Source organism: Ruditapes philippinarum, unplaced genomic scaffold (genome assembly GCF_026571515.1).
Source record: "Ruditapes philippinarum isolate M1 unplaced genomic scaffold, ASM2657151v2 ctg6858_1_1_1_1, whole genome shotgun sequence".
Lineage (NCBI taxonomy): Eukaryota > Metazoa > Mollusca > Bivalvia > Venerida > Veneridae > Ruditapes > Ruditapes philippinarum.
The window spans coordinates 13,565-38,055 of NW_026867069.1; the positions used below are offsets into that span (position 1 = coordinate 13,565).

General features: G+C 33.4%; 1 protein-coding gene across 1 annotated transcript; it reads left to right on the forward strand.

The window, feature by feature from the left end:
* Positions 1-243: 243 nt before the first annotated feature.
* On the forward strand, positions 244-22,327 carry LOC132734733 (nuclear protein localization protein 4 homolog). Its single transcript, XM_060721580.1, has 15 exons — positions 244-359; positions 3,092-3,175; positions 4,982-5,094; positions 5,278-5,463; positions 5,676-5,724; positions 7,382-7,476; positions 8,076-8,199; positions 10,743-10,922; positions 13,616-13,777; positions 14,175-14,301; positions 15,401-15,561; positions 15,864-16,031; positions 18,605-18,721; positions 19,076-19,190; positions 19,659-22,327. The coding sequence occupies exons 1-15, from the start codon at positions 339-341 to the stop codon at positions 19,820-19,822; spliced, it is 1,866 nt and encodes a 621-aa protein (XP_060577563.1). The 5' UTR covers positions 244-338; the 3' UTR covers positions 19,823-22,327.
* The last annotated feature ends 2,164 nt before the right edge of the window (positions 22,328-24,491 follow it).

The window sequence follows — 24,491 nt, forward strand, 5'->3', positions numbered from 1 at the left end:
TACCAATATTTATACAGCTACACAGAGGGGCCGGGAGTGAAAATTAAGTTTGTCATTCAAAAGAAACCTCTCTCAGTACTTTAGAGATGAGCTTAGATTTGGCGAATTAGTTTTAACTGACATTTTTGAAATCATTAAACTTTCTTTAAGTGTGTCTAGAAATTCTGCGTTACACATAGAATAAATTTGCGCCTGGGACATAATACATGTATGCAAATTTTTGGTCATCCATGATTGATTCATAAAATTGTCTGTTACAGTAACAATCAAGCAGATCCTTTCTTAAGTATGGTGGACATGTAGAGATTTGCAGACGAAAATTGAACATTTTTACCGAAATGTCGCGCGGAAAAGCTATAGTATGAAGCTAACATTTTATATTTTAGAATATATATTATTTCGCTTAAATTACTACGAGAAATATGTTCCAGGATTTGACTGTATGTCTTAGATCTATGATTATGTTCAGCATTACCTATTGTGACTTGACTGATTTCAGTTTCATATGGTGGGTGGGGTGATAAATATCTTAAAATAGAGATGACATTTTCTGTGCAATATTTGAAAGCTGGTGATAATAAAATTGATATCGTATATATATATGTGTGTGTGTGTGTTTAATTTATGATATGATTTCATGATGAGTTAATGGACCGTCTTTTCATTTGTGAAGAAAAAATTAAAGTTAAAGTGGAATCTATTGAATAGAGCAAACTGGTTAACATGAGATGGCTGAGTACTTGAAGGAAGGCCTTGGCTGGCATTCTCTCTCCTTATATGTAATATGTTCATTTTTTCTGAAAGCACAAAGGCAAGAGCTTAGAAATTTGGTGTGAAACATCTATCAGGCCGTATGCCTTATTCTCAATGATTCGTGCCTTCTCATCGATTCATGACCTAAATAATTGTCTGGTATAAATACTTCTGCAAGGACATACACCATCCGAAAACTACACACGTTTTATTAGACACTCGATTTGACAATTCTTTCCAATCAAAATACGTAATTGTACAGGTGTAAATGAGCTTACCCTTCAATCAGCTGATGACCTAATTACTTTAAAATATTTGATATTGATGTTTTAATTTATCAAACACACCTACAATTAAGCCAAAAAAATATTCATTATGCTGTCAGAATTTACTTAAGACTTTGAAACATACATTGATCAGATCGGACTGGAAATAACCATGCGAACATTTAGTGGTGTGAGCACCTATATTTTGATGACGTCACAGGGTGAATCGGATTTCACGAATCGATGGGTAAGCGTCCAGCTGAGCAAGACAGTCATGGTTGACATGTTCAGATGCTCTAATCTTTGAGTGGTTGTTTTTAGAAGTAATTTAAAGTTTTTGAACTTTTAGATAATGAATTTATTTAACAAATGCACTAATTGAACTGTATGTATGTCTGATATTTGTTGTGCAAGTGCAATTTTTCCAAATAAGAGTCACGAATCGACAAGAGAAAAGCATACTGAATTTTTTCTGGGTCGCACTCTTCAAATTTTCTTGCCTTCAGAAGATGCACTTGCCCTGCATTTTGAAGGACAAAATTTGTAAAAATCAAACATAAGACTCAAATTTAATAAATACCAGTGACAGTCTATATTGATATAATTGGCTTTATTTATTTACATATTGATAAATAATGTTTATGTAATACTTTTCATTCTTTTAATATATAATCTTCACCATAACATGAATAGATATTTTATTTAAATTCTAACAAATGCGCACACTAGGCTAAAATATCTACCTCATGGCCAAGTATAAAACATTACCGAACACATATGTTACAGTGTTTCTTCCAGCTCCATTTTTTTGGGGGCCATTTCTGGCCCCCTGTATCAGATATTAGGGGTCACTTATAATTTTTGAGGGTCATGCCAAACCATTTATTTTATTGACCAAGAAATACATAGGAGAACTGGAACCATTATTTTATTAGCCTCTTTCCAATAATTCATTCCGCCATTGAAAAAATAATAGATGAATAGAAAAGAAAATATTACATAAACATAATTTGAAGAATCTCTATAAACAGAAAGAAATTCTTTAATGAATTTAATTACCCCCAGTTAGCTTCTTTCAAAAGCCACTGTAATACATGCAGCTTAATATGCGAGTCAATTGTTTACACAGTTGCATCATCCTTTTCATAATTTTGGCAGTATACTGAAAGAGAGGTTGTGTAACACATACAAGTTTGTTTTGAAAATTGGATGATTAATTGATAGAAAAGTGGACAATAATTGGATATAATTATATTGTCCTCTTTGGGGTGCATGAAAGGGAATTTTAGTCTGATTAACAGACAATTAAATTTAAAGGTATTAAGTCGTAAAAAACAAAGCAGTGCATGATTTGTAGTCAAATTTGTAAAACAGTTTAGAAAGAAATCAATATGATATTCTTAAACATGGAAGATTATCATGGTTATATAGTAAGCTATATATAGAGCCTGAATCATCATGTTATGAATCTATACTTAGGTTATACTTGCGGTCAAATTGGAACTCTCAGTGGAGGGTTGGGGGGCGTGGGTTTTCCTTTTTAAAAATGAATATAACCTTCTAGATTCTTCTTCACTGGAATTCCAACAGCTAAAGTTTAGATATTTGGCACAAAACATCATCAAGTGGACCTCCTACAAGGCTGTTGAAATTATGTCCCAGTGGTTATCTTTGGTCCTTTCCTGGGATGATGGGTTTTCCCTTTATGTACAAAGTAAACAAACCATAGGTCTACAGGTCTTAAGATTTGGTGTGGATGTTTTTCATGACTAATAGCTAACCCCTTTTGATTTTGAGTTTATTAAAGGCTTTACAGGTTGATATAGACTGTAGAGAGGAAAGACAAAAGTCACTTCATACACATACACATGGTAGCTCAGACAAGTATTTAGACAATATGTAGTACTGTAAATATGGTAAGTTTCAACTCAATGCTATGACAAGAGTGCTTTATGATGTTACTGTGAAAATAGGAGAGAGAAACAATGACAGTAGTTGTGTCTCTCTGGTAAACTGGTTTATATCAATATTATTTAAACAAAGAAGAAAAAAAAAGAAATCTCTATTTGCAGGTTGTAAGGATTCAAAGTCCTGATGCAGGCACAAAAAGAATAGATACAAAAGGAAATGAAAGTGTTGCCGAATTTCTTAATAAGGTAATGCAAATAAAAGACAAAAATTTAATATTTTGGTTATCATATATCACAGAGCTTCATTAAACTTCCCTATAATTTAAAGTTTTCAGTTTCATCTTAGTTAAAGGGGCTACACTGTGGTTTTTGTGTCGCCTTGAAAAGGGGACATATAGGGATTACTTTTGTCGGCGTCGTTGTCGGCGTCCCCTAAAGCTTGTCCAGAGCATAACTCAGTCACTTCTAGTTGGATTGACTTCAAACTTGGTATGCATGCTTCTTTCAATAACACGAAGTGCAGTGCCAAAGGACCGGTACTCTGCACTTTTTAATTTTTGAGTTATTGCCCTTTGTAAATTTTCATACTTTAATTTTGTCCGGACCATTTCTATTCAACTATAAAAGCTATGGACATGAAACTTCATATGATGATAGATCTCATTAAGAAGAAGTGCAGTGCACAAGAATCGGTACTCTGCATTTCCTAATTTTTGAGTTATTTCCCTTTGTTAACTTTCATACTTTAATTTGTCCGGGCCATTTCTCCTAATGTATAACAGCTATGGACTTGAAACTTCATAGGATGATAGATCTCATTAAGAAGAAGTGCAGTGCAAAGGAACAGGTACTCTGCATTTCTTATTTTTTGAGTTATTGCCCTTTGTTAATTTTCATACTTTATTTTTGTCCGGGCCATTTCTCCGAAAGTATATAAGCTATGGACTTGAAACTTCATAGGATGATAGATCTCATTAAAAAGAAGTGCAGTGTACTCTGCATTTATTATTTTTTGAGTTATTGCCCTTTGTTAATTTTCGTACTTTATTTTAACCAGGTCAATTCTCCTCAAGTATGAAAGCTATAGACATGAAACTTCTTAGGATGATAGATCTCATTAAGAAAAAGTGCAGTGTACAAGAACCGGTACTCTGCATTTCTTATTTTTGAGTTATTACCCTTTATATATTTTCATATTTTATTTTTGTCCAGGCCATTTCTCATAAATTATAAAAGATATGGACTTGAAACTTCATAGAATGATAGATCTTATTGATAAGAAGTGCAATGCATAGAAGCTGCTGCTCTGCACTTATTATTTTTTGAGCTATTTCCCTTTGTTAGTTTTCGTATTTCATTTTTGTCCTGGCCATTTCTCCTAAACTATATTGTTCACAAGGCGACACATCCGACTCGCGGAGTTCTAGTTTGACATGAAGAGACTTAAAATATACATGATTTGTGAATTATTATTATATAGGTCTGGACATACAAAATTTTCAACCCTTCACCGTTCACTAGTATTGTTTTGCAGAACAATAATATTTATTGAGCAAACTAAACCAAATTGAAAGTATTTTAGCTGGAACCAGACAAAGAATCACATTAAAAAATTACAATTTTCCTCTTGATATATTTCTTTATATACCTTTTGTATGTTTTTCATTTAAAGAGTATATTGCACAAGTTGGTCTGAGTTAGAATTTCAAATTAATGCTCATGGGCTTTTGGGCCTCAGTGGAGTTTATCTGAGAAGGTCAATGTGTATTGTATCCTTTTTTTCAGCAATACTATATAACCATCAAATATGTTTACATGTACATTTAATGCCTTATGGTTGCCAATTCTTACCACATTGGTGTCTTTTGTTTCTATAGATAAATATATATTTGTGCTTTTCAACTAACATTCATTGGTATTGAAAAAAAAATTCTATGTTTGCTTACCAAATAACCAATTGTATGAGGACTTATCATCTCACATACAGTTTTCAATTAATGAAGTAGGTTGTTATATGCAGCTAGCAGTTATACCTGTATATACTGTTTCTAGGTACAGAAGACATTTGAGATAGGAGATATTGGCTGGACAGTATACAAAACACGAGAGAAGAAAGATGCTTTAAGAAACTCTAGAGCTAAAACTCTAGACTCCTATAAGATAAAGTAAGTTCATTTTTAATGAATTTCAGTGTAAGAGATGTATCAATATATTCCTTGCTGTCCAAATATGTAATGTATCAAGAATTATAACATTGTGAATATGAGACAAACGTTATATAATCTTATCACTGGAGTTTTGCAACTTGTTTTCTTTCGTTGAATTTGTATAAATTTCTATATTTGCAGACATGGGGATATGTTGTATCTTTTCCCTCAGTCGACACACTCTGGGGCTGGGGAGAGACCAGGAAGCAGTAGTAGTGTTGCCATGGATACAAGTCCATTTACCACAGACACAGTAAAAGAAGATGAAGTAGATCTACTTATGTACAAAGAAGATGGCAAAATTTACAGGAAAAGAGATGAACAATTGTAAGTGAATTAAGAACTTAATATTTAAAAGTTATAGGATATACATAGAAAATTATGATAACTTCATATAAATACATTTAACTGATGTAATAAATTGATAAAAGCTTATAAGTTAAGATATTTATGTTATTTACATATATTAAACGCATTTGTAGATTTTTAGCTTGTCAACATTATAATTACATGTCAATGATAACTTTCTCCTATTTCAGATGCCATCATGGTCCCTCAGGAAAATGTCTTCACTGTGTTCCTTTAGAGGTATGAGTTTAACATTTTATCCACTTGTGTAATGTAATTTTCAACAAAACAAAGATTTAGGTAGAATTTTCTCAATTCTATACAAATAAAATTTTGTGAATTGTGAGCATCCCTTTTATTACCTGAATTTAATTACAGCTAATTTAAGATATACTATGCTCAAATTTCATATCTGAAAATATTTATAATTGCTACACAGTCTCTTTGTAAATATGAAATAAACATGTTTATGAGGCCCACAGGGTAGATTGCCTTTGTTGCAACTGTGTAGCGTCTTCAAATACAGACTTTATTATTATGGTTTGACTTCAGACAAAGTAGATATGTTGTTTTTAAAATTCTACACACTATAGGTTGTTATAATTTGATATAAAGTATCATTAAAAAAAACTGGCAGTTTTTTTTTTTAAGAAAAGACAAATTTTACTTGACCTGTAATAGGGAATGCAGCTTCCAGTACATACTGCATTCATATGTTTATTCAAATTGTACATATTCTGTAAGAATTTCATAGATTTTGATAGATTTCAATGCTAAAATATTTTACTCATGGATGATCATAGTATATCTATAATTCATTCATAACTTATGAATTTCTGTGTTTTACTTTCAGCCATTTGATGAAACATACCTACAAACCTGTGATCCTCCTATCAAATATCTCTGTTTTACTTTCAGCCATTTGATGGAAACATACCTACAAACCTGTGATCCTCCTATCAAATATCTCTGTTTTACTTTCAGCCATTTGATGAAACATACCTACAAACCTGTTGATCCTCCTATCAAATATCTCTGTTTTACTTTCAGCCATTTGATGAAACATACCTACAAACCTGTGATCCTCCTATCAAATATCTCTGTTTTACTTTCAGCCATTTGATGAAACATACCTACAAACCTGTGATCCTCCTATCAAATTTCTCTGTTTTACTTTCAGCCATTTGATGAAACATACCTACAAACCTGTGATCCTCCTATCAAATATCTCTGTTTTACTTTCAGCCATTTGATGAAACATACCTACAAACCTGTGATCCTCCTATCAAATATCTCTGTTTTACTTTCAGCCATTTGATGAAACATACCTACAAACCTGTGATCCTCCTATCAATTTTCCCTGTTTTACTTTCAGCCATTTGATGAAACATACCTACAAACCTGTGATCCTCCTATCAAATTTCTCTGTTTTTACTTTCAGCCATTTGATGAAACATACCTACAAACCTGTGATCCTCCTATCAAATTTCTCTGTTTTACTTTCAGCCATTTGATGAAACATATCTACAAACCTGTGATCCTCCTATCAAATATCTCTGTTTTACTTTCAGCCATTTTATGAAACATACCTACAAACCTGTGATCCTCCTATCAAATTTCTCTGTTTTACTTTCAGCCATTTGATGAAACATACCTACAAACCTGTGATCCTCCTATCAAATATCTCTGTTTTTACTTTCAGCCATTTGATGAAACATACCTACAAACCTGTGATCCTCCTATCAAATATCTCTGTTTTACTTCAGCCATTTGATGAAAACATACCTACAAACCTGTGATCCTCCTATCAAATATCTCTGTTTTACTTTCAGCCATTTGATGAAACATACCTACAAACCTGTGATCCTCCTATCAAATATCTCTGTTTTACTTTCAGCCATTTGATGAAACATACCTACAAACCTGTGATCCTCCTATCAAATATCTCTCATTTCACTCATATCTGAGAAAATTGACAAGCGGAGTAGACAAGTATGTATTTTGTCATTGTAACTGACATTCCACTAATTTAAACTGAGCTTTGGAATCAAAATTTGACAAATATTAACCTTATCATGCCAGATATCTTAAATGGACTTGTCTGTCCGAAGAAGGGGGCACAGAACAAAAGAGAACAATAGAGTTCATTCCGTAACAATAGAATAAGGGGCCATGGCCCTCTATTAAACAATAAAAAAAGAAATGGCCCCTTTGTCCATTTAAGTGGCACGTCCGTCCATTTAGATGAAATAATTCATCATTGTTAGGGAAAATTTTAAAAATATGTGGTAACTGAATAGCAAACAGTGCCGACCATAATCAAATGGCAGGGATATACAAAATAATATTGGGTCTGCACAGGTCAGATGGGTAAATTAGTTACTGCCAGCAGGCTAAGGGTTCATATATCAATAATGTTAGAGTTTATTCTGTTGAATGTAGTTTAGTGATGTAACATAGAGTTGTTTTTTTTTTTAAAAATTCATTGAGACTCTGCACTAACTTGTCACTAAATCTAAAAATGTTTATGATTCCTGTCCACCTTGATTATTCTTAATTAGGAATATATTTGATATTACTGTTAATTACAGAGGGAAGTTTGCAAATTTGGAGAATGTTTCTTGCAAAATAAAGGAAGGTTGTAAAGAGCATCCTCCCTGGCCAGCGGGAATCTGTACAAAATGTCAGCCTACAGCTTTAACTCTCAACAGACAGGTAATCCTTGCAATCTGTCATAAAATTATATATTGTTATAGTAATAATACAAAGAAGGGTGTAGATTATTTTGATTGTGAGAATAAGAGATAAGTATTTTTTGCAAGTGAATCATCAACAAGCAATAAGCAGAAACTATAGGTATTTTAAACGAGGTTATGCTTGGTTTACTCTTTGTTTCATTTCAACATTTTCTTACAGTTGTTGGTCTACAAGTATATATACTAAGATTTGATGTTAAACAATGATTCTTTACTTGTTTACCACGAGAAAAAAACTTGATAAATGTAGCTTTTAAACTGTTCATGGATTAAATACATGATTTTAGAGAGAACACACACATATAAGGCAATGATAATATTTGTCAGTTTGTTGTGTATATTTCAGCGATATAGACATGCTGATTACATCATGTTTGTTGTGTTTATTTCAGCGATATTGACATGTTGATTACATCATGTTTGTTGTGTATGTTTCAGCAATATCGACATGCTGATTACATCATGTTTGTTGTGTATGTTTCAGCGATATCGACATGCTGATTACATCATGTTTGTTGTGTATGTTTCAGCGATATCGACATGCTGATTACATCATGTTTGTTGTGTATGTTTCAGCGATATCGACATGCTGATTACATCATGTTTGTTATCCCCCGCCGATGGAATCGGGAGGGGGATATAGTTTTGGCGTTGTCCGTCCGTCCTTCCGTCCGTCCGTCCGTCCGAGCCAACATTTGATTATTATGAGCTTCATTCCGTAGTTAAATAAAGAACATAAACTCATAAAATTTAAAATTAAGAGTTTTTTTTTGTTTTTATGAGCTTATTTTGCTTATGGACGTTGGTCCAGGTGGTGTTTATGAGCTCATTTGCCTCATAAACATCAAATTTTGGTACGTCCGTCCATCCGTCCGTCCGAATTTCGTTTCCGGAGTAGTTCTCTGCAACTAATGGCTGGAATTCAACGAAACTTTATGGGAATGTTGATCAGCATGTGAAGTTGTGCACCTGGGTATTTTCGTCTGGATATTTTTAGTATTTTTAGAGTTATTGCCCTTGACTTAGTAAAATCCGTCCGAATTTCGTTTCCGGAGTAGTTCTCTGCAACTAATGGCTGGAATTCAACGAAACTTTATGGGAATGTTGATCAGCATGTGAAGTTGTGCACCTGGGTATTTTCGTCTGGATATTTTTAGTATTTTTAGAGTTATTGCCCTTGACTTAGTAAAAATTTTTAATTTTCAACTTGTGTCGCATGTAACTCAAGAAGTATTTGACCTAGAGTCATGAAACTTTACAGGAATGTTGATCAGTATGTGTAGTTGTGCACCTGGGTATTTTTCGTCCGGATATTTTTACTATTTTAGAGTTATGGCCCTTGACTTAGTAAAATTTGCAATTTTCAACTTGTGTCGCAAGTAACTCAAAAAGTATTTGACCTAGAGTCATGATACTTTACAGGAATGTTGATCAGCATGTGTAGTTTTGCACCTGGGTATTTTCGTCTGGATTTATTTAGTATTTTTAGAGTTATTGCCCTTGACTTAGAAAATGTTTGCAATTTTCAACATGTGTCGCATGTAACTCAAAAAGGATTTGACATAGAGTCATTAAACCTTATTGGAAAGTTGCTCAGCATATTTAGTTTGTTCCTGGGGTTTCGCTTGTGGATTTACCCAGTATTTGTAAAGTTATTTCCTTTGACTTAGTAAAAACTGTTTCATTATGTTGTTATTTGATCCTTGAGTGCTTGAGTTAGAATCGACCAACTGAAAATGGCAATAAAGTCTGGAGATTAAGATGTTTTTACATCTAGGTGAGCTATTGTGATCCCCCACCGTCCGTCGTCGTGCGTCGTCAGCAATTTCTTTAAACAACATCTCCTCAGAAACAAATGACTGCACAGCAACCAAACTTTATAGGAATGATCCTAGGGTGGTCCCCTGCAAAAGTTGATCAAATGGTTCCGGTCTGTTGCATAAGTAGGTCACAGGGCCAGAAAAGGAGTTTCAAAAATGCAAAATTAAAAAATCTTCACTGAAAGTAGAAGGCCTAGAGCTTTGATATTTGGTATATGATATAACATATAGGTCCTCTACCAAAATTGTTCAAATTTTAGCCCTGGGGTCAAAATTGGCCCCACTTCAGGGGGTCATAGATTTACCTTATATGTATATAGTGAAAACTTCTTCTTGTTTGAAGGTACAAGGCTTCAAGTTCAAAGAATATTACAGTTTATGCCATGATTAATATATAAATAAAGCCTTATGTCTTCAGTTGTTGTGTTAATAATATTAATAACCAGTACTCGGCGGGGGATATAAATTCAACGAATTTGCTTGTTGTGTATGTTTCAGCGATATCGACATGCTGATTACGTCATGTTTGTTGTGTATGTTTCAGCGATATCGACATGCTGATTACGTCATGTTTGTTGTGTATGTTTCAGCAATATCGACATGCTGATTACGTCATGTTTGTTGTGTATGTTTCAGCGATATCGACATGCTGATTACATCATGTTTGTTGTGTATATTTCAGCGATATCGACATGTTGATTACATCATGTTTGAGAATCCTAACATCTGTAATCAGTTCTTAAACTACTGGCGTAGTACAGGTAACCAGAGGCTGGGTATAATGTATGGCAGGTATGGGCCACATAAAGATATACCTCTAGCTATCAAGGCTGAAGTTGCTGCTATATATGAACCTCCACAGGTAACAGTCAATTATATACACAATGTTTTATCTCACTTAATTTTGTTCATAAGTAAAAGTTTGGTAAATCATTACATATTTTTTATATTTTTCCCATAGTAATAGTTTGAATTTTTTCTTATTAGTCCCCTACCGGTTTAACCGGAGGGGACTTTAGGTTTACCCTCCGTCCGTCTGTCTGTCTGTCCGTCAGTCTGTCAGTCCGTCAGTCCGTCCATCCACAAAACTGGATCCCGCGATAACGCAAAAAGTACTGAAAATATTTTTATGAAACTTGATATATGGATAGATGGCAGTATGGAGATTATGCACGTCTTTTTTTTTTCTTCCTATGTTGAAAATTCTGGTTGCTATGGCAACAAATAGTCTGAAAATATGGCAAATTTAACACATAAACTGGATCCAGTGATAACTCAAAAAGTACTGAAAATATTTTTATGAAACTTGAAATATGGGAAGATGGCAGTCTGGAGATTATGCACATCTTTTTCTTTTCTTCCTATGTTGAAAATTCTGGTTGCTATGGCAACAAATAACCTGAATTTCAAGATTTCTGATTTAAATTTTTCAGCTTTTTCACTATATGTTCTTTATTTCTTAAGGTGTTTACTTCAAACTTTAAATATAAGTTTCTGGTCATCAACCACATCATATGTGAACAAGGTTTATAACTCTAGCACAAAAAATATCAGTATTACCTCCCTTGAACTTAGATTTTTTAGGGGAAAAAAATGTTGTCTTTTTTAAATAACTTCTTTATTTCCTAATACTTCATATATATGTTTCTTATTATCACTCGACATTTTTTGAGAAGGTTAAATACTCTAGCAAGACTATTTCCAGAATTATGTCCCCTTGAACTTAGATTTTTTTCGAGAAACTGGTATTTTCACTCCAACTTCTTCATTCCTTATAGGATTTACTTTAAAATCCCACATCGTAATAATATGACAAGGTTGTATAAACATAATTTCCTTACTAAGCATGGAAACTTAACACATTACTGTGATATAGACAAACTTATTTTATTAGCTCGACTATTCGAAGAATATGAGAGCTATTGTAGTCGCCCCGGCGTCGGCGTCAGCGTCCGCGTCGGCGTCTGCGTTGGTTAAAGTTTTTTGTAAATTCAAATATCTCAATTATTACTTGAGATATTCAATTGAAACTTACAATACTTATTTATAGTAACAAAGTACATCAGATTGACAAGTTGGATAACTCTGCCTACAATATTGACAGAATTATGCCCCTTTTTAACTTAGAAATTTTGGTTAAAGTTTTTTGTAAAGTCAAATATCTCAATTATTGCTTGAGATATTCAATTGAAACTTACAATACTTATTTATAGTAACAAGGTACATCAGATTGACAAGTTGGATAACTCTGCCTACAATATTGACAGAATTATGCCCCTTTTTAACTTAGAAATTTTGGTTAAAGTTTTTTGTAAAGTCAAATATCTCAATTATTGCTTGAGATATTCAATTGAAACTTACAATACTTATTTATAGTAACAATGTACATCAGATTGACAAGTTGGATAACTCTGCCTACAATATTGACAGAATTATGCCACTTTGAAACTTAGAAATTTTGGTTAAAGTTTTTTTGTAAAGTCAAATATCTCTTTATTGCTTGAGATATTCAATTGAAATTTAAAATACTTTTTTATAGTAACAATGTACATCAGTTTGCAAAATTGCATAACTCTGCCTGCAATATTTGCAGAATTATTTGCCCCTTTGAAACTTAGAAATTTTGGTTAAAGGTCTTCAAAGATATTTACTTGAAACTTTACACATGCACTTAAAGTCATAATTGGAGGGTCATAATTGTATGTCACTGACCAAGTTCCATAACTCTGTCTTGCATTAAGGCTGATTCATATCCCCTTTTCTACTTAGTGTCTTGGTTAATGTTTACATGCAAGTTTTACATATCTCAATAACTATTAAAGATATTTATTTGAAACTTCACATATGCATTCAGGGTCATAATTGTAGGTCACTGACAAAGATCCATAATTCTATCTTGCATTTAGGGTTAATTTTTCTCCCCTTTTTCAACTTAGAAATTCATGGTAAAGTTTTGCTTGTAAGCTGTTATCTCAATAACTACTGGAGGGTTTGTGCCTTTTTTGGGACAATTTTATGCATTCATAATAATAAAGCAGTGATTTACTTGATAAAACATCTAAATAACAAGCCTTTGTACCTTTTCTGTCAAATTTATGTATTCATAGGTAATTAGTATTATTATACGCAATAAAACACCCTTGTGACATTACCTTCCAAATAGTCAAGCCAATACTGTATAATTAGACTCTCTCTAAGGCCTATAACATGAATTTATAAAAAAAAATTAGCCCTTTTGTGAACTTAAAAAATTTAACAGTATCAAGGCTCTTTTACTATCAAGCACTTAGAATAGTCGAGCGTGCTGTCCTACCGACAGCTCTTGTTATGTTTTGTGGTTGATATTTTCAAATACAGACTTCATCCTCAAATTCATTATAAATGGCAATACACAGGAGTGTATGACAATTAAAGAACTTTTTGAGGGACCGGTAGGGGACTACTGTATTGCCCGCAATACTATCAAATGCTTGTTTATTATTTAGTTTCTGTGGTTAGCTTATTTTGTCATTTTGTTGAAATAGATGTGATTCCATGTTTATGTATATATTTCAGATCAATAGTAAGAACAAGATAGAGTTACTGGAGGACCCCCAGGAGGAAGCTATACACAGGTTAACACTGAGGCTTGGACTTGTCCCTGTAGGCTGGATCTTCACAGATCTGGTTGCTGATGATCTCACTACAGGAACTGTGAAAAACTTCAGAGGCAATGTGGTATGTTGATTATAGCTTTTACTGTATGAATACCACAGTGTTCCATCTATAAGTACAACATAGTGCAGTATACAAATTTCTTTGTACTATGACTTGTACCAGTTAATGCCCTTTATCTCACAAGATTTTATAACAAAGTTGTGTAGTTTACCTGTTGTCACATAGATAGTATTTGTGTAGATTACTATTAATATTATGATAATGCGGTGTCACACTAGATTCATGCATAGACATTTCCATGACTATAAGAAATGGTTAATTGAAAGAAAAATCATAAAAATTCCTTGACTAAAACTAGAAATTATATTGAAGTTTTAAATATGAGAGCTGGAACAGAAGGATGACCTGTTTTCTAAGATGATGATTAACATTACTTGATAATTATACGTATTTTCAGGACTCTCATTTCTTGAGTGCGGAAGAATGTATAATGGCTGCACAGTTTCAAAATAAATACCCAAATCCTTGTAAATATTCTAAAGATGGTCATTTTGGGTCTAAGTTTGTAACAGTTATTGTTACAGGTAAGATATAAATTTGTTCAACCCTTTCACCCAGAATTTGTTTGATAGTGTGGCTGTGCTTTGAATTGGAAATGATCAATTTATGTTACTAGATTAAGTTTAAATGTTTCATGAGCCAACATTGAAGATCTGATCATACTACACAGGTATGTTAGTTGGTGTGAATACACAAGTGCCTTGAGTAAATCAACTTTCAGACTTAAGTTTCAACAGTTGATTATGGTCCTGATTTGTCTTGACAAAATCTGGAATTTTTTTCATAAAAAGATATGATATACTTGTCATAAAACATATATCTTGCGTAAGTTTACACAGAATTTCCTCTGATGTGATTGGCTGAAGATCATTTTATGTCTATAAGTAGTAACATCTGTTTGGCACCAGTTAGATGAAGGACATATTTTATTTCTGCTTTGCCTGTGAATATTTATGATCATATATTGGGGTTGAAAGAATTACATAATATGATACAATAAGGTATATTATACTTACAATTTACTTTTTATAATATAATACATATAAACAGTAATAGAAAAAGCATCGAAACACGAGGCTATCTGATTTGTTCTATAGGGTGTAGACCAAGATTATAATCCAGACTACTGAGTTTAGATGTTCTTTCTCTTGTATGGTAGACAAATATAAAAACATGTTCCCTGTTGTCACAATATAAAACCCCAGAATAAATGAACCAATGTAAGAGCATCTGAATACAATATTTCTATCACTATCCCTTTCTCCATCAACACAATAAGTAAACCCCAGAAAAAAATGAGCCAATCAATGGGCATGCGCTGGAGTATGGGTAACTTATACCTGAACTCTAGTTTATGCACTGTGCATGTATATAGGATTTAACTGTGACACATTTTCATCAGAAAGGTCTCCAAACTATGATACAATTGGCTATAAAATACCGGTATATAAAACTTTGTATCTGACAATTAGGAAATATATGTTTAATTATTGAGTGAACTGTTGAACAGCGAAGCTATTTAACTTTTGTAATCTTTTCAATAGCTATGAATTGATCATTGAAGGTTAGTGTTTTTTCTTGACCAACCAGTACAGTGTGTGTATATATATATATATATTTCAGGTGATCAGAATGGTCAGATACATTTTGAAGGTTATCAGGTATCAAATGTGTGTATGGCTCTGGTTAGAGATGAATGTCTTATTCCAACTAAAGATGCCCCAGAACTTGGTTACATCAAGGAATCTTCAAATGAACAGTATGTCCCAGATGTCTTCTTCAAGGTAAAAGTTTCTTAAAAACGAATTTTCCTTAGAGATATGTTTTGAAAATATATGTTAGCTTTAATTTTCAAAGAAAGAATTATAAAAATTGAGATCTTACAGACAGCTCTTGTTTTACAATTATTTATAGGAAAGTAATTAGTTGAAACGCAAGCTAGCACCTGAAATTGTCGATTTTTGTTAACATTTTTTCTGTAATTATTTGCAGTAAATGTCCATGTATATATGCATATTTTTAATATTGCCAGTTAGTTTTAACAAATTACCATAGTATATTTATCATAATATATTTCTTGCAATAGGACAAGGATGAGTATGGTAATGAGGTTACCCAGCTTGCCCGTCCCCTACCTGTTGAATACTTGCTTGTTGATATGGGGGCAGCATTTCCTGTTGAACCACAGTTCACATTCAAAATGGCAGATAAACCATTCCCAAAGGAGAACAGAAATGCCACTGGAGAGGTTCAGGTTAGTAAACTTACAACATGCTTAAATATTTAGCAGTTCATGTCTGATGGAATCAGTACACTCATTTGGAATGCTTTTATGCACTGGATTTTATTCTCCATAAAAAACACTTGTTTGTATATAGTCTTTTTCCATCTCAAAGTTTCAATACCACATTTTGTTAACAAAAAGTCAAGCATATTTTCTTTGGACAAGTATCTCTTGTAATTAACCATTTGGCAACAGTATGAAGTACACTTTTTATGCCACCGCAGCATCTGCGATGCGGTGGCATATAGCGATTCACCTGTGTGTTTGTTTGTGTGTGTGTGTGTGTGTTATATAGATTATATAGTGAACTTAAAAAATCTTCTTGTGAAAAACCAGTAGTCCAATTTCAACCAAACTTGGCAGGATTGATCCTTGGGTGAAGGGCTTCCAAAGTTGTTCAAAGAATTTCGTTCCATGCAGAAATCTGGTTGCCATGGCAACCAAAAGGAATAATAAGAATAAATTAAAAAAATCTTCTTGTAAAGACCCAAAAGGCCTATAGCTTAGATATTTTGCATAAGGTATTGTCTGGTAGACCTCTACCAAGATTGTTCAAATTAAAGCCCTGGGTTCAAAATCGGCCCCGCCCCAGGGGTCATTGATTTTCACTATATGGACATATAGTAAAAACTTAAAATACCTTCTTGTAAAGACCCAAAAGGCCTAGAGCTTAGATATTTTGCATAAGGCATTGTCTGGTAGACCCTTACCAAGATTGCTCAAATTATAGCCCTGGGGTCAAAATCGGCCCCGCCCCGGGGGTCATTGATTTTCACTATATGTACATATAGTAAAAACTTAAAAAACCTTCTTGTAAAGACCCAAAAGGCCTAGAGCTTAGATATTTTGCATAAGGCATTGTCTGGTAGACGCTTACCAAGATTGCTCAAATTATAGCCCTGGGGTCAAAATCGGCCCCGCCCCGGGGGTCATTGATTTTCACTATATGTACATATAGTAAAAACTTAAAATACCTTCTTGTAAAGACCCAAAAGGCCTAGAGCTTAGATATTTTGCATAAGGCATTGTCTGGTAGACGCTTACCTAGATTGTTCAAATTATAGCCCTGGGATCAAAATGGCCCTCCCCGGGGGGTCATTGGTTTTCCTTATATGTATATAGTAAACACTTATAGTAAAAACTTGTGCAAGTGGTTAGATATTTTGCATGAAACATTGTGAAGTGAACTTCTAGCAAGATTGTTCAAATTATAGCCCTGTGGTCAAAATTGCCCCTGTGCTCCGGGGGTCATTGATTTTCAATATATACATATAGTAAAAAATCAAAAAACCTTATTGTCTGAAGGTACATGGCTTAGAGCTTTGATATTTGTTAAATGATATCATCTATAGGAACTCTACCAAAAGTTGTTCAAATTTTGCCTCTAGTGTCAAAATTAGCCCCGCCCCCGGGGCCATAGGTTTTCCTTATATGTATATAGTAAAAACTTAAAAAATCATATTCTCTAATAATATAGATAAATACAGAATCCCTAAATTTTTAATGGCTAGAGTTAAGATATTTTGCATGAAACATTATGTAGTGAACCTCTAGCAAGATTGTACAAATTATAGCCTTGGGGTCAAAATTGGTTCGCCCCGGGGGTCATTGTTTTTCATTATTTACATGTAGTAAAAAAATAAAAAAATATTTTTGTCTGAAGGTACAAGGCATAAAGCATTGATGTCTGCTATATAATATCATCTATAGGTCCTCTACCACAGTTGTTTCAAATTTTCCCCTGGTGTCAAAATTGGCCCTGCCCGGGGGGCAGTGATTCTCATTATGTACACATAGTAAAAACAAAAATAAAACAAATTAATGTTTTCTGAATGGGAGAAAGCTACAGCTTAGATATTTGACTTGAAATGTTGTTTGGTGGACCTGTATCAAGATTGTTTTGAATTAAACCCTTGGGTCCAAAATTTTGCCTTGCCCGAGGGGGACAGTGACCTACTTTCTTGTCCTTTGATGTACAGCAATGAAATTTTGACCATGTGCACAGTTTTAGTTGTAAAATTGAACTTTGATATCAGGTGAATTAGATTTTGATGATGTGACCTACTTTCTTGTCCTTTGATGTACAGCTATGAAATTTGAACCATGTGCACACTGATTAAGATGTAAAGTGAACTTTTATTTCAGCTGACCTAGATTTTGACAAAGTGTCTTACTATGTTGTCCTTTGATGTAATTTAGGCTGTGTGAAATATGACCTTCATCACCAAATTCACTAGACCTGAGTGCAATGATATATTCCTACTCTGATCTTTTATTGAGTTAACAACAGATTTAACCACTAATCTGATAATAAGAATTAGATAGGTCAGGGATCTATGCATTATGACAATCTTCAAAATTGAATAGAAACAAAAAAATCTGTTCCTACACTACTATTAAGTGTTGTATTAATGCGGTGGCATAGCATTTTTCTCAAATGCAATCTTGTTTTATACTACTTTAAAGATATAAAATTCAATACATAAGAATTTAAAGAGATACTGTCATGAGTATTAATTAACTTTCTACATATATCTTTCCAGGATTTTAATGCATTGACTAGTTACATGCATCAGTTCACTCCAGACAAGTTTTACGAAGCTGTGTCCGACTTTCATCTCTTGTTATACCTATCCACTACAGACATGCTGCCTCTAAAAGTAGGTTATATTTCTCCAAAAATATTCTAGTTCTATTCCTTACACTTAAAATAAATTTTCAAATATATGAGTTTTAAATGAATTGAAGATATTCAGTGAACAAGATTTCCTTATGCAGATATTCTGAAATGGATTATTTTTTGTTCATGTCATTAATTTATCAAGTAATTGTGAACTAAAATATTACACTGCAAATAATTTTGGCAAGCTGTGTCAATTCACTGTAACGTGTTTGTTGTTACCATTTACCAAATTATGCCTATACACTTTTCCTATACATTTGCTATTGAAGTTTAATTTACAGATCATGTATCAGGATACAGTGTTAAATGATTAATTTATGAATGTTTTAAGGAAAGGATTGGATCACTGTTAGAAGCTATAAAGTCTGGAGATGAGGGTTTGGCTCATCATTTCAAGAAAACAGAAGAATGGGCAACTGTTGAGGAGATGATGGCTGCCCATGGCAGTAAGCTGTCCACTCTTATATAATACTTTAATAATGAAGGCAGTTTTACTATTTCAGTTCTAAACCATATAACTGCAGATCTTACCCCACTCTGAATTTAAACTTAAAGGGATTTCTTTTTCTCAGAAGTACTAAATTTGAGTTACTGATATAAAAGTCTGGGAAGACTGCATGACATTGCATGAATTATTGTTTCTATGCAAATGGCAAAAGCGTTGCAGGTTTGATTCAATCATTACTAGGGTTGAAGTTTATAAAATATGTTGTCATTATACATGTATACACTATATATATTAAAAGTTGACACATGCAATGACATAGGAGTTTACTATATTTAATATTGAGATTGATTTTACAAAATGATGCATTTCATTGATTTTTTCTGTTGTGTGTTTAATAATTTAAATTCTCTTCAAGTTTTGTGATAGTTTTTTTATGACCGATGAAATAAACTTGTTTATTTTGCAGCTTCATCACCAACATTGACACGAGAAGGGTCGTATGTGGGTCCAGGAGCATCCCCTCTACCACCTATAGGTGCATCTGGTGGTGTTTGGACATGTGCTCATTGTACCTTTCATAACAAACATGAAAATCAGAACTGTGAAATGTGCTCTTTGCCAAGGCAGTAAAACTGCCAAGTATTTTTATTTATTTGACATTTACTATTCCTTAACCACTCTAAAACTTTTGTGACTACATGTATGTTAAGGTAAACAAGTAAATATACATTTTTTTTGGAATATCACCGCTTTTTATGTAGTACATTGGTATTTGGATTTCCCAGGAAGAAAATGTATGAAAAAATTATTGACAAGTTAAAACAGTAAAGTCGATTAAAAAAAAGTCAATATAATATACTGCATTGCATTCTTACTGTGCTAAAAGACAGTTAGTGGACAGGATTGAAGTTTCTTTGACTACCAAGGTCTGATGGGTTCTCTATGAGCAGATATTTATTCACTGTTTGAATTAATTTATCAATTTCAACAATACGAGGGCTGTCCCAATAAGTCATGGAATTTCTGTGATAATGCAAACTGAATTTCTGACATAGTTCTAACTGTTTGATGTCTGACTTTATTACAATGTTTTCAACTTTCTCCACTATTCATGATCACTTTTTTCTCATCTCATTTTTTCAAGGCCCCGACTGTGTAACCCTGTTCATTTACCCTGTAATAGGTATCCCCCTAATGCCTTACAATATTTCATTTATATATATATTATATATATTTTATCTCATTCTGTTAATTAATCACCTGTTATATATTTTTTGAAACACTTGTTTGCTAACACTAGCAAAACAATCTTGTACTTTTCCACAGTTTTTAACTTATTTAAACATCATCGACTGTTTTGAAGATAATACAGTCATTCGGTTTGTAAAATGAGAATTTTTGGCCTGTGCCTCATTCACCACTTCAGGTCTCTTTTGATGCTTTAAAATTTAGTGTATGCATATTTTCCTTATAGTAATATTTCTTATTTTACTTCAAATTGATCAAGATACATTTGTGCAAAGTTATTTAACCCATTACTTCATGAGCATTTTGTGAAAAATGGCTGTTTTCATTGAAAAGTCTCCCGTTACAAGTTCAAATTGCTATAATACTATAAAAACTGCTTCAACACTAATCAAACTTGCCATAAATGTTGACTGGACCATTGCCCTTGCAATAACATGCTCAGTCTTTATTTGTCTGTTACCATGGCAACGAGGGGACATCTCAAAATTGCCAAAAATCACTATTTTGCGTTGATTTTTTCCATCAAAATTGATTTCAAAGTGCTGCAACTTCTCAATGGATTGAGATAGAGTCAAATGCTTTTCAGCATTGGTTACACGTTACCTTATGATCAATCTGGGGTCATTTATAGCCTCTCACAAGTCCAAAATTTGCTTGGCACATCCCCCTTCTGGTAACCCCCTGATGTATCTTTTGGTTGGGGGGCCGCGCCGAAAATGTGGTCACTTTTTTTAACAACATTGCTCAAACAAAAACAAGTGTTGGGGGCCTAAATAAGGCATTTTTTTCACCATTTGAGACAACAAAAAGGGGGGGGGGAAGTGAAAAAGGCGTTAAAAGGTGTGTATATCGCGTAATGGGTCAAGGCTTGGGCATTATTATTTTTTTTTGTTTTACAGTGATTATCCATGACTTAGTGGGACAACCCTACTACATGTATCCAGTTTATGACTGCACAAATTTAAGTTAAATGAATGTTTAATTTTGTTTTAAAACACTTTGGTTTTTGTTTTTTTTGTTACAAACATTATTTATTGGTTCATATTAGATTTCTTTCGGTTTTGTGTTGAAATGTTTCTCTGGTATTTAAGTTTCACACTAGTTTTGTATTTATATATCCCCCCCAAAGAAAACTTTGGGAAGCATATACATATAGTTGCTGCTTCATCCTTCCAAGGTTTCTACATGCTCTCATACAATTTCTCCTTTTAACATCATTTCTTGATCGGCATCTGTCATATTTGGTAGGCACATACCTTCAGTGTTTTTTAACTAGGTTAAATTAGGGTATCTTCGGTCAACTTTGGGAAATACTCAAAATAGATTTTTACACTTGCTTGTACTGCCTTCCATTTATTGACTGATGTCTTTCATATCAGGTATGTACATGTGTATACCTTTGATGGACCTCTTTCTCTGGACAGTGTTAGGAGTCACTTAGGTCAAGGTCACTTGTGCTGAAACAAGATATTTACACAGACTTGCCTTGAAATACATTGACAAATAATTAGGTGCAGGGTCAGGCATCATTCATGGTAATATGTCTTGTTTCATTTAGATATGTCACTGCTGATGCTTCATATCTATTCTCTTCCTTACAGGTATTTTATATACATGTATATAATTTGATTTTCTAGGAAAATCATTAAATATATTATCTAGTTCTGATAATAGTGTTCTGTTTGTTTTATGCATGCAACCTGTATAAGAATCTGTTTGCGTAACAAGTTTATTTATAATTTGTAAAAGTATATGGCCTGCCAAGATGTTTTACAATATGTTGGTAGGAGAAATCAAGTGATATATAATGACAGTGCTACAGACTTTATTTATATGTGAAAATTGTTGTACAGGAAGATATATTTAATAAAATACTGCATACCTATTGTCCTTGGTTAGTTTCTCAAAACTTTTATTTCCATTACAATGTTAACACAACAGGGACTCAGCTGGTAACAAACAGGGATGTTTAAAGATTTACAGAGTCTATGTCAGTTTGTCTGTCTGTTCCTAAAAACTGTTTCCTAAAATCACTTTTAAAGAACTTTTCCAACATATTTTAGTTAAAATAGAGAAAAAAATGAAGCATTAGTTATACATCTTCATCTTGAGAAAATTGGATCTTTATCAAAACAATTTCCTTACTAGACAGGGAAACTTAACACATTGGTAAGATAAAGACAAACTAAGAACTCAAAAGATTGAAGTTCATTCATGTCATTCATTCAGTGGCATAATTCAATGACCTATGGCCCTTCAGAATGTTGCTGGGGTTCTGACCTGTAGGGCACTTATGGATTGCTTGCAATACTTTGATTATTGCTTGTTCTTTTGTTTTTTGCTATTTAAGCAAATTTTGCTATTGTTTCTTCGTTTTTGCTACTTTAAAATGTGTGTCATTTGACCATGAGAAGTAGCTAAAATTTGTAACATAACTCTGAGGAAGATTTTTAGCACTTCCGAGCATATGGTGTTTATGTGATTTTTTATGTGGCATCATCACCATTATTGTTGAAAATTATTTCTCTTCTGAAACCACTGACCTATTTCTGAGTTTAAGTTGCACATGTTGTTTCTCTTATGAAGATCTATCAGAGTTGATGTGGTCCATTGAAAAATGTTATGTTTGGTTACAGCAGCTTGAACTAGTTTAATTGCAGAGCCTTGAGTTGAGGTATATGATATAAAAACAGTCTTGTGGACTTCTATCAAGTTTATTCTATTCACTACTCTGGTGTCACTTACTTTACATAATCTATCTTTGAAATCTTAATAATTATGCAACATTGCCTTGTGGTCAAAATAAATGTAGATTTTCAGCTTACAGCTTTTGTAAAATGACCAATGTTCCTTAATTTTATAATTTAGGCATATCACATGACCCTCTACCATTCACTGGGATCAAGGTCAATAATGCTAAACAAAAACAAGATGTGTTTGGTTAACTCACATGAGCCTGATAGCATTAAACTTGAGAACATGGTCATCCTGACACTGTTAAATTTATAATGTCCATCATCATCATTCTTAAAGTCTTTCCACACACTGAGGTCATGCACTATTGTAATTAAGTGCCATGCCGGGCATTTAATTCTGAATGACTTAATACATTCAACTTGCAGACAAATAATTCCTTACATTCAGTAGGGAGAATATTCCTATGAAAATGGTTGATACATTATAAAACAATTCAGACAGGAATTAAATTTGTTGAAAGTCTCCAATTTGTAAGCTGAAAAGTATCAATTTTGCCAACAAATTGACTGTCCATATTAATGGGTCAGAGTTTTTTTACCCTTTACTTGATATAGACGTGTTTTGACAGCTTTTCGACCCCCCCCCCCTTTTTTTTTGAGGCCTCCATGAAAAATTACCCTATTTAGGCCCCACTGTTTTTTCATTTGGGAAATGTTGCTAAAAAAAGTGATCACTTTTTCGGCGCCATCCCCTATCCAAAAGGTACATCAGGGGGTTGCCAGAAATGGGATGTCCCCCTTCTGTTATGGCGGTTCAAAGGGGGGTGGTAGTCCCCCTCATCGCCAAGAAAATTTTGGACTTGTTAGAGTAAATGGCCCCAGGTTGATCATAAGGTAATGTGTAACCAACACTGAAAAGCCTTTGACTCTATCTCAATCCATTGAGAAGTTGCAGCACTTTGAAATCAATTTTGTTGGAAAAAATCAACGCAAAATAGTGATTTTTTGCAAATTTGAGATGTCCCCTAGTTGCCATGGTAACAGGAAATTTAAGACTGAGCATGTCGTTACAAAGGCAATGATCTAGTCAACATTTGTGCCAAGTTTGATTAGTATTGAAGCATTTTTCATAGTTTCATAGCAGTTTGAACTTGTAACAGGAGGCTTTTCAATGAAAACAGCCATTTTTCACAATTTGCTCATGAGGGAAAGGGTTAATGTAGACTGGCATGACTACTAGCAGCATTGGAAAATCATGCTCTGAATTGTTTTAAGTGAAGAAGCCACTCAAACTGTTTAACAGGCCAGTTGTTATCTTACAATGCTCATCTTTACCTAAATCTTGTACAACTATA

What these genes read in the sequence shown, in the direction of transcription:
- LOC132734733 (XM_060721580.1), top strand. Translation starts at nt 339, where the DNA reads ATGTCGCGCGGAAAAGCTATA. An exon ending in TGTAACAGTTATTGTTACAG is followed by an intron (nt 14,302 to 15,400) that starts GTAAGATATAAA and finishes TATATATTTCAG; the next exon opens with GTGATCAGAATGGTCAGATA. An exon ending in CAGACATGCTGCCTCTAAAA is followed by an intron (nt 18,722 to 19,075) that starts GTAGGTTATATT and finishes GAATGTTTTAAG; the next exon opens with GAAAGGATTGGATCACTGTT.